Genomic DNA, 10,350 nt, shown 5'->3' on the forward strand with positions numbered 1-10,350 from the left:
CTATCTACGACGCCGTTTTATGCATTCAGATGCTACTGGTCCAGTAAAATTTCTGAGCCCCATCACTTTATCACTCGCCCTCTCTTTTTTCTCCTCTCAAACAGCCAAAGCTCAATGCGTATCTTCAATAGCTCTTCCCACTCTTCCAAGAAGGTAACAAATTAATTTTTTGGTAATACTAAAAAAAAAAGAATGTAACATATGAGTATCTTGAGTAGTAGCTCGTTTTCTTGTGCTTGTTTTGGTAATACTAAAAAAAGAATGGTAATGGAAGCAGGAGAAGGAGGAAAAAGAATGGTTAGGTGCAAGTTTCAAGGCTGAGAATTTTATACCGGGAATGGTAATTGGTTTCATTCTTGGGTTGTTGTTGGATTTGTATAAGCCTTCCAAAAGTAGTAACACTTTGAAGAAGACAAGTCATTTGTTGAGCAGAAATCAACCTGAAAAGATTTTGGCCCCACCTAAACCTGATGATGAAGACCTCAAAATGGTTTGCTTTTTTTCATTCTTCTTTTCAGTTAAATTTTGGTACTATTTTGTTTCTTCATTTAAGGTGGAGGGTATCTTTCACTTCTATCTGTACATTTTTTGATTATTCTTTGGGGATTGTAATATGACTTATATACTGAAAGGACAAAGAGAAATATTTGTAAAACCCGGGAATGTAAAGTGGATTAGAAATATAGGCAGATGAAAAGATATGATTAGAAATTAGTTTTTAAGAGGATTAGTCACTCCCCTAAAGAAAAAAGGAGTATTTATTTCCAAGTTTGTAACTTTTTTTTTTAGCATATTCTGGTAGCTCTTGCTTTGGCCCTCATAATGCAAAAGCTAACTAGATATGAAAAAACTGTTTGGTGATACAAGTAAGTGGAAATCCCTTAGTGATCATAATGCTGTTTCACTGTATTTTGGTATTAGTTGACTTTTGGCTTGGCTATAAATATTCAGGCAAACTCGTTGCTTGTGAATTCTTTCTACAACAGTGAATTTCCAGGCTCTGGAGATATGTTAATTATTAGATGCCCCTATAAAAATTTGTTGCCTTATTGACTGTTGCCGAGGTGGATGAATCTTTGTTTCGTGATGCCTAACTCTAGACATGCTTCCTTTAGTGTCAAAGTTGTTGCTTAGGCTGTTTGGAAAATTAATAGGGAGCATGTACATTTTTGAGGGGTTGAAAATTGGCATCTTCATCAAACACTTAGCCTAGAAAGTAAGTTGAACACAATTTAACACCTACCTAGTGTTGCTTTTTCTTATTTCTTTTGACATGTGATTTTGGCTACCAACTAGTGGGAGTGAGAGATGAGTGGCGCAAAGGCAATTGGCATTCATGAAATTAGTTTTCCTAAGCAAAAGGCGGAAACTGAGGAACTCTTTGTATACTCTGTATTTTGCTTTTCCTCATCTTGAAAATGCTGGAATCCAGTTTTCTTTTCCCTTTAATTTGTTTGTGTTGGTACTGTATTCCTTTTTTCAAAAAAGATACTATATCGCATATTGAAAAGTTTGATACTTGATCTTCTCTCTCTCTTTCTCTCACACACACACATAAAAAAAAACAATCAAAAGGTTATAAGAAGTTGATTCTGGATGCTTGTCATCGATGTAACATATATAGTGATAGTATATACTTGATTGTCTCAAGGTTGAATGGATTCTACAAAAAGCTATTTCCTGACCGTGAGAAATTTAATGGCAGGTTTTAGTTGTCAGGCAAGACCTGAAAATGGCACAAGGAAAAATTGCATCTCAGTGTGCTCGTAAGAAACCTCTAGCATTTTGATGTTTCAATCCTTCCATATTTTCCAAGTTTCTCATAATGTTTTCATGATCTGTGTCACATTTTGATGTTTTAATTGAACAACACAGATGCTGCTACTGGCATGTATGCAGAACTTATGCAAAGGTATCTCTACATGGATTATGCTCTATTATTGAGAACAATAAATGCTTGAAAACTGAGTAGTCATTTTTCTGAGAAGGGACGAGCAGAACTTTTTAAAGTAGTTTTACAATTACACCAACTGCATTGGCTCTTAAGCTCCTTGCTGGTGATGTGCAGCTGCAAATTCCCTTTCAGTGTGGTTGTTTTTAATCCTGGAACTTCATTGTCTTGATATCCTACTTATCTGAGGAGCTTTGTTTCATTAGATGGAAAAACTACAATATGTGCTTTGCATTCTGCAAGCCCCATACACTACCTGAACCATATTTACACATTTCTACTCCGGAAGTGCTTGATTTTTTATCAATTGCAGCTCTGCTTTCTGTCTCTAACACCCCTTCTCAATTTCAATCCTCGTCGTGTTTTTGTTTATGCATGTGAATAAACGAGAATCTTTTGATAGTTTAAAAATTCTTCACGTTTAGAGCTGTACAGTTCTCAGCACGTGTCTAATAAAGCATTTGGGCCTTTAACAACCTGAAGGCCCCAATTTCTTTTGCATATTATCAATGTTGTTTTTTAACTGTAAAGATATGAAGTGTCATTATTTGATAATTATTAGAAGAATCACCTAATGCAGTGATCGGTATCTCTTGAGGCAATGGGAACAGTGTGGACAGCCCAAAATAGTCGTTACATGCAAGAATCAGCAAGAAATGTAAGCAGGTGATTCTAATCTATGTTTCTCTGCCCGATATCACCAACGTCCATGCCTACTTGTGAAGAATGTGTCATTGTGCGTTGAAGAATGATTGACACTTTTTTATATACTCGGAAAATGTTCTATTAGGAACAAGTTGAAGGAAGCAGCTGAGAACATTGGTCTTCCAACTTTTGTAGTTGCTGATGCAGGACGTACACAGGTATCCTTCCCAAGGAATAATGTAAAATTGATGATGCTTCTGTGAAATATACAAAAAGTATATTGAGAACATGTCAAAGAGGCTAGCCTCAGCACAACAGTAGAGTTGCTCTTTGGTAACACTTTCTTCACAATTTTAAAGCATGGAATTGATCTCTTTGCAAATGGGGAAGGTTGCATACAGTATACGTCCCACCCTCCGCCTACCTCCATAGTTGTTGGGGAGCACTTCATGCACGAATAATCTCTCGCATTCAACATGTAGTGTAATAGCTTTGAGATATAGAGAAGCGAAGTTGTCTCAAAATACCTACAATCTCTTGGAGTTTAATGTGGACATAACTAAGAAGAAAACATAAATAGAACGAAATGATCCATATGGGTGATATCAACTGTTAAGATTTAGTTGTTGGTATTACACTTACATCAGGTCAGGTGTTTGTTAGGAGACTTTTTGTCTGGTTGATACTTGTATTTTCTTGTAGGGATAAGTGTAGATTAGTAAATTTCTAGTTTTAAAGCACTTCCAGTTTGCATTAAAGGACAAACTACTAAACATGAATACAGTAATGAGTAGAATAGATACAGATGGTTTACATAAATGATTCTAACTAATTTGGGATTAGGCATAATTGATTGATCCGCTGAGAACATCTGAATATTACAAGCATATGCTTCTGAATTTGGGATTCTATGCTTGTTGACTGCATTCAGTTGCAGAAAGAACATTTTAGGCATGTGATCTCATCCTTCACAGCACAGAAGAAGAGCATAAGTTCGTCATAATGTGGGTTAAGTAGTAAACCTGGAGACCATGTTTGTTGAGTAGCTTGCATTAAAAGAGTGTTTTGCTCTTTTCTTTTCTTTTTTTCTTTTTTTTTTCTAGTTGGCTAAATGGTTCTCTTGCTTGGAAGCTAATACCTAGTTTCTGAGATTTTACTGCTTCAAGGCTGATGGATATCTTCCTGCTTGTTTATTATGCATTTAACAGTTCCTGTAATGTGCTTATGTTTTTCGGGATTTTGTATGATGCAGGTTGCATCAGGTTCAAGGACAGTTCTTGCAGTTGGACCGGGTATACTTCTTATCTGTTTGTTTGCTGTATTCGTATTGTTTTTTTGGTTATCTTCTATTACTAGTATACTATGTGGCTCTACTTCTGCAGTTCTGTTGCTGTTTTCAAGATGTACTTAACTTTCTGGAACTGGATTTATGTTCCATCTTATTTATCTATCAGAGTCGATATGAAGCTTTAAGGCCCAAATATTCTGATACTCAGGTTTCATCTATGTAGAATGCTCACTTCTGACTAGCCAGTTGTATGGCACTCAGACTAAACTACTGCATACCTAACCACTCTTGTTTACACTTTACAGTTGTAAGATCTCTTTGAGAATTGTCCCCAGATCATCATTTGCTCTTTTCATAAAAAGTGAAATATTTAATAGGCTGTTTGGCCAAGCTGGAAAAATTAGCTTATTTTGAAAAGTGCGTTCCCAAAAATGCTTTTGGGAAAAGTACTTTTGGAGAGATGCAATTTTTGTTTGGCTAATCACTCTGCAAAGCACTTTTGAGCAATAATTTGTGTTTAGCTTATTTTGAAAAGTGCGTTCCCAAAAATGCTTTTGGGAAAAGTACTTTTGGAGAGATGCAATTTTTGTTTGGCTAATCACTCTGCAAAGCACTTTTGAGCAATAATTTGTGTTTGGCCAAGTATCAAATTACAAATAACATGAATATATTTACTTAATAGTTAATATTATAAGTAAATAAATAATCTCAAAAATTTATTATCAAAGGCAATAATTAAATCTTTTCATTTTATTTAAGTAAAATATGAAAATAAAATTAAAAAGTATTTTAATTCGTTTAAGATGATTTAAATATATTAAAAATCATTCAACAAATATAAAAAGCTTTCACTTCAAGTCACTATATGTTAGAAAACTATCCTAAAAATAAGAAGAAATACTTATATATTAATATCCTAAGTATTAGGTTTAAAATAAGTAAGGTTATTTTGGTATATACTATATTTTGTTAAGGGTATTTTTGGTAATAAGAAAAGTCAAAACTGCTTCTGCTTCTGCTTTTAGGAAGAAACTATTTTTTTCTGCTTCCCAAAAACTTCTATTTCTTCCCAAAAGCACTTTCTTTCCCCAAAAAAGCTTTGGCCAAACACCTTAAGTTGAGAAAAAAAGTACTTTTGGAAGAAAAAAGAGTACTTTTGGCCTTTGGAGAAGCTTGTCTAAATAGGCTATAAATTCCATTAAATACATTGCTTAAAAGGAATTTTTCTTCTGGAAAACAACCTTTTTAAGGATGTTAAGAAATCATTTCAAGATGTAGAAACAATGGTGCCTGGGAACATCTAATAACAATCCTATGGAAGGGAAGAAATTTTTTGCACCTTTCGAACAAATCAAATATGAATTCTGTAATTCTTGAGGAATACTCTTGGTTCACTATGGCCACTTTGTGAATGATATGCCTTCTGTAGCATGCTGGCTTGGTTGATGGTTGCGCATGACTTCTACTCAAATCTGTTTGATGCTATGCTCGCAACTAATTTTACAATTGAGCAGGAAGCAAGTCAGCTGTAGATTCAGTGACTGGAAAGCAGCGTCTCCTTTGATGATATTGATGTGTCTCATATTTGAGCGGGTGGATCTGCAACAACTTTTGATGCATGTGTCACAGAAGAGATGCCATAGTTCCATATTAGGAATTGATAGATGTGCTAAGATCAAGATAGGTCACTTAGTATTATTCTCTTCTAGGCACTAGTTTCAGGTCATATTTTAGTTTTATGGGATGCATTTCATTAACTTGTTCTTACCGTTTAGTTTCATTTTGTAATGTATATGTCACTGCTCCATATTGTTGTTTACACTCCGTATTTAATACTGAAAGACAGTTCATGTATCTTACAAGGTACTATTAATCATTTCGCTGTTCTCATTTGTCCTTTATGATCTGTGATTTTATTGTGACTGCTTTTTTCCTGAGGTATTCAATCTCCTTTTAATGAGCGTATTGTCAGGTGATACATTCATCGGAGAAGTAGAGAAAGGAATAGTCAGGTGTGATGAACTTCACTACCATTTTATGAACTATTGTCCTAGGGGACGGAATGGAATGATTTTAGCGGGACGGGGTGAAAACTTGGGGCATTTGCATCTATACCCGCTTTTTGGATCACGTTTTAACTTGTGCCCGCTTTGCAAAAAAAATTGCAAGCGTATCCACTTTTTCGCGTAACTTCAGGATACGGGCCTGAAGTAGCAAAGGCAATCACGCAAAACTTCAGCATTCTAGTAGACGGGCCTGAAGTAGCAAAAATTGCTTAACCAAGTGTGCTGAAGTTTTTGTTTGTAATTGCTGAACTTAAGCATAGTAGCTGAACTCTATTTGCTGAAGTTTTTGTTTGTAATTGTTGAACTTAAGCATAATAGCTGAAGTTTTGTTCTCTATTTGCTGAAGTTTTTATTTGTAATTGCTGAGCTTAAGTATTCTAGTAGCTGAAGTTTTGTTCTATATTTGCTGAACTTCAGCATGTTTTATGCTATCATGTAATTGATTTTTTGTACAGATAATAAGTAGAATTAGTAACTTAAAAAACTAGATAATGATTTAGCACAACAGGTTAAAATGCATTGATAATGTAAAAAGTTGAATCCAAAAAAAATAATAGAATGTGAATTAAAGGTGTTTGCAACAAATTATATATGATACAAAAATAAATTGCAACCACAATATAAGTATGAAGAAACATAATTTTATTGATAAAATGATGCGGGCACAATTTTGTTTGTTCCCTTGATTCTTCCCCTGAATTGTTCTCCGTTATTCGAGGGCTAGATCAACGTATTCTCGAACATAGGATGATACGGACCTCTCTGGATTATTTATTCTCCATGAAAGTCGATCATTGTATGAATATTTTTCTTGAAGTACTTGATTATCAAGAAGAACATCTATTAATCACGACACTATTTTATGCCTTGATCCCTTTGTGAATATCCCGAGATTTATGGGATTTTTTAGATGCCTCTTCAAGGGAATATGTATCCCTTTATATAGATGTGAGTTAGGGTTTAGGGTAGAGTAACCTCCAAGAAACCCTAATAGACTTCTAGGATTTCAAGATTCCTGCATTATCTTTAATTTAGGATTTGGCTTGATCCGTTAAAGTTTCGATGTCTACAAAAGGAAATGGACTTATATTTACATATATGTCCGTACTTACTTTAGAAAGTTATTTATAATTTGTTTTTAAATAATCTTATAAATATACTTATGACAACAGCATCCCCATGAACTGAAGTTTCGTAGCAGCACCAATAACAACAAAAGAAAGAAGAAGAAGAAGAAGAAGAAGAAGAAAACGAAGGAGGAGAAATGGAGCTGACATTGTTTAAAAATTAAAAAAAAAATTAAGCACTAAATAGGGCGCCCCGTGCAATTTTTACCGAAAACTTAAAGGGATAAGGGGGACTAGGCCTTATTTGGGCTGAGATAAGCGAGATGACTTGTTAGGCCCGTCCCGTTCCACTAACTAATGGGATAGGACGCGGGCCCTCAGTGGGCTTATTTTAATATTTAAGCACTAAAAGTTATAAAAAGTTTTTATAATTGGCAACGACTAGTTTTTAAATAAACTTATATTTAATAAATTATAAAGAATCTAAGTAAGAAATTACAAAATAATAAGAAATTACAAAATATTAAAAGAAAAGCCTTGTAGCAAAATATTTTAGTTAATATAAAAGGCTCGCAATATACAATCTCAAAGTATGAAGTAACTGAGACAGACAATTCATTAAAAAATTCAAGGCTAAAGCCTTTTTGTCTATTTAATAGAAATATTAAATTTTACGCACAAATACAAGTTTTTTGAAGAGCACCTAATCTACACAGCCACATTCTTGGAAGGGTTCTGTTTGAAGTAGGCCTTTAAATAGCTAATTACAAACTATCATATTAATATTTGTACTCTCCTTGTATAGCTTCTTTTTAGCTGTCGTATAATATCAGTGAAAATCTCCTCTGGAATTGGCAATGTCGTTTGATGTCCATGAGTTCCATATTGTCATCACTTCTAGTGCAAAGTGTCTCATTGTACTCTTCTACTATCTTAGTGGTTAATTTTTTTATGAATTAATTTTCTTATTTCTATATTAATCAAATCTCTGAAAATAAGACAGAAATCTCTAGGTTGTCTCTCCAGTAATGAATATCAGTGGTCTCTGATTTAAAATCTTGTTGCGCTAAAAGCACTCTCCGAAGCTACTGATGATGCTTCAATAGCTAGGAGGATGTATACTTTCTGGAGTTGCCTTACTTTTATACTTATCAAACATTAGTTTGGTATAAATATATATGTTAACTAGGCAATCTTTGACAGTTTTCTAAATTCTCATAAATTTTACAAACAAGTCTCGTTGCACCTTTTAATTTTAAAGATGGATTAAGTATGGTAGTTAATAAATTGGGAAATAGAAAAAATACTTTTAAATTTTGAAATCATTTCTTCAACGGCCAGTGCATTGACATTATTTTTTAATACTTAGCAAATACAACAGAAATTTCACAAATTTACCGTGACATTTGTGAAATAGTATGATAATGTATACTAGAAAACTAATTTATATGATAATAAAGTAAGTTTGTGGATTTCATCCAATCAGACTTGACAATTTGATTAGCTGGGTTAGCATTATATGCATTAAATACCATTTGTATAAGCAACCGATAGAACATAAGAACCTTTAGCATTTCTTAAGTAGAATTCTACCTAGTACAAACATCTTTTGAAACTTTTCTTTATGGAAATTCAACATATGCACTTCGATCTTTAAATTCACGAATTTTCCTTGCTTTATTAGCACGAAAAATATAGGCACAATCATATTGCATTTTAACACGGAATCGAAACATAAATCAATACTATTTTTTACGACCAAATTAAAAATATGACATGCACATGTAACATGTAAAATTGAGTTATTAATTGGGCGAACTCTAAATTTTAAGCCATTTGCTGCAGTAGTATTAGCAGATGTATTAACTAATGTGATAGTTAAAAATTTGTCAGTTAGACCATAAAATTGAACATTTTCTAGAACAGTAGATGCAATATATGCTTCACTGTATTTTGAATCAACAAATTTATAACCAATTTGCATGTTCCAGTTATGATCAATCAAATGACATATAATAGTTAAATAATCATTACCATTTACAACGACCTACATCAGAACCGATAGACACTTTACAATCTAAGTGGTAAAATACATGATAATAGGTGAATTGGACTATAATTAGGCCCTAAAGAACCACCTTCTTGTATAGTTTTTATGGTAAAAAGTAATAACAAAATGCTCTGATTAGTGCTTTTCATGCTTTGCAGGCTATATACAATAAAAGCAGTCTATGGAGTACTTTTGAGATTAATTACGGAGAAAAAGAGGCCAATCTTACAATATCCGCTAAGTGCACCACGCGAAGGCAGCAAAACCAGAACTGGAGATGGACTGCCGCGGTCCCGGCGTGACCGCGGTCAGACCGTGGCAGAAGGTTGGTGCGGATTCTGAGAGGCTAGTTGGCCGCGGTCCTGGCGTAACCGCGGTAGGATAGCGATAGGAAGCGAAAAATTGAGGGACTGAAGTGCAAAAAAGGGATCTTTAGCCCAAAACCCTATATTAAACAATAGAACTCGCCCAAGGGAGGCATGGAATGTTTTTAGAGTACTTTGGCAAGAAAAACAAGTGTCTGAGATCACCCAAAACATCATATTTTCTTCTTCTCTTTATTTTTCTGGCAATTTTGATCATGAATATTTTCATAGTTTATTTACCCATTGTCATGAGTAGCTAAATCCTTTGTTTAGGGTTTTGATGGAACCTATTGAAGGATGAACTTCTTGATTATGTTAATATAGTTTGCCAGTTTAATCTCTATTTGTTCAACTACGTGTTTGATGTAGTTAATTGACAGGATCCTCAATTAGCTGTGCCTATTTAGTATGCATAACTCGGGAGAGAGTGTATATTTAGGTAATTGTTGAACAACATCACTCTCAAAGTATAAGAGGGATCTATAACTGCGGGTTTAAAAGCGGGATTAGGGATAACGAAGTCTTGGGTGCAATCTAAAGTGAACTATAATAAACAAAGCCAGCTAGCGTATCTCGGGAGAGTGCGTCTAGTAAATTATTGTGATTACTCGGGAGAGATTCACGGTAAAAAGAGTGTTCATGGTTGATAGAAATGTGTTGGTAAATCCATATGAAACATAAACAGAAGGGATTCCATCAATAGGGGAAATCACTACCTTAGAACCTTCTCATTATTGTTCACAACTTAAGCATATTTAGTTTACAACTGTTTATTGACTTTCAATCTTAGTTATTAAATATACCATCAACTGTTATTCACAACGTTTGGGGAAGTTGATTCTAAAGAATTTAGTAAGTCCAACGAAAGTAATTGATAGTTTAATTCTCTGTGGATTCGGCTCTGGGCATAAATACTCA

The 10,350-nt window shown here is 34.1% G+C and overlaps 1 protein-coding gene across 2 annotated transcripts; it reads left to right on the forward strand.

Annotated features, from left to right (window-relative positions):
• On the forward strand, positions 1–5,776 carry LOC107786917 (uncharacterized). Of its 2 annotated transcripts, none has more exons than XM_016608431.2 (8): positions 1–153; positions 278–490; positions 1,706–1,766; positions 1,876–1,912; positions 2,532–2,609; positions 2,742–2,814; positions 3,849–3,888; positions 5,399–5,776. In XM_016608431.2, exons 1-8 carry the CDS (start codon positions 115–117, stop codon positions 5,446–5,448), a joined length of 591 nt encoding a protein of 196 aa, XP_016463917.1. In that variant the 5' UTR covers positions 1–114; the 3' UTR covers positions 5,449–5,776. The 2 variants fall into 2 exon arrangements, with proteins under 2 accessions (XP_016463917.1, XP_016463918.1); XM_016608432.2 differs by lacking the exon at positions 5,399–5,776 and adding an exon at positions 3,979–4,149.
• The last annotated feature ends 4,574 nt before the right edge of the window (positions 5,777–10,350 follow it).

Source organism: Nicotiana tabacum, chromosome 1 (genome assembly GCF_000715075.1).
Source record: "Nicotiana tabacum cultivar K326 chromosome 1, ASM71507v2, whole genome shotgun sequence".
Classification (NCBI taxonomy): domain Eukaryota; kingdom Viridiplantae; phylum Streptophyta; class Magnoliopsida; order Solanales; family Solanaceae; genus Nicotiana; species Nicotiana tabacum.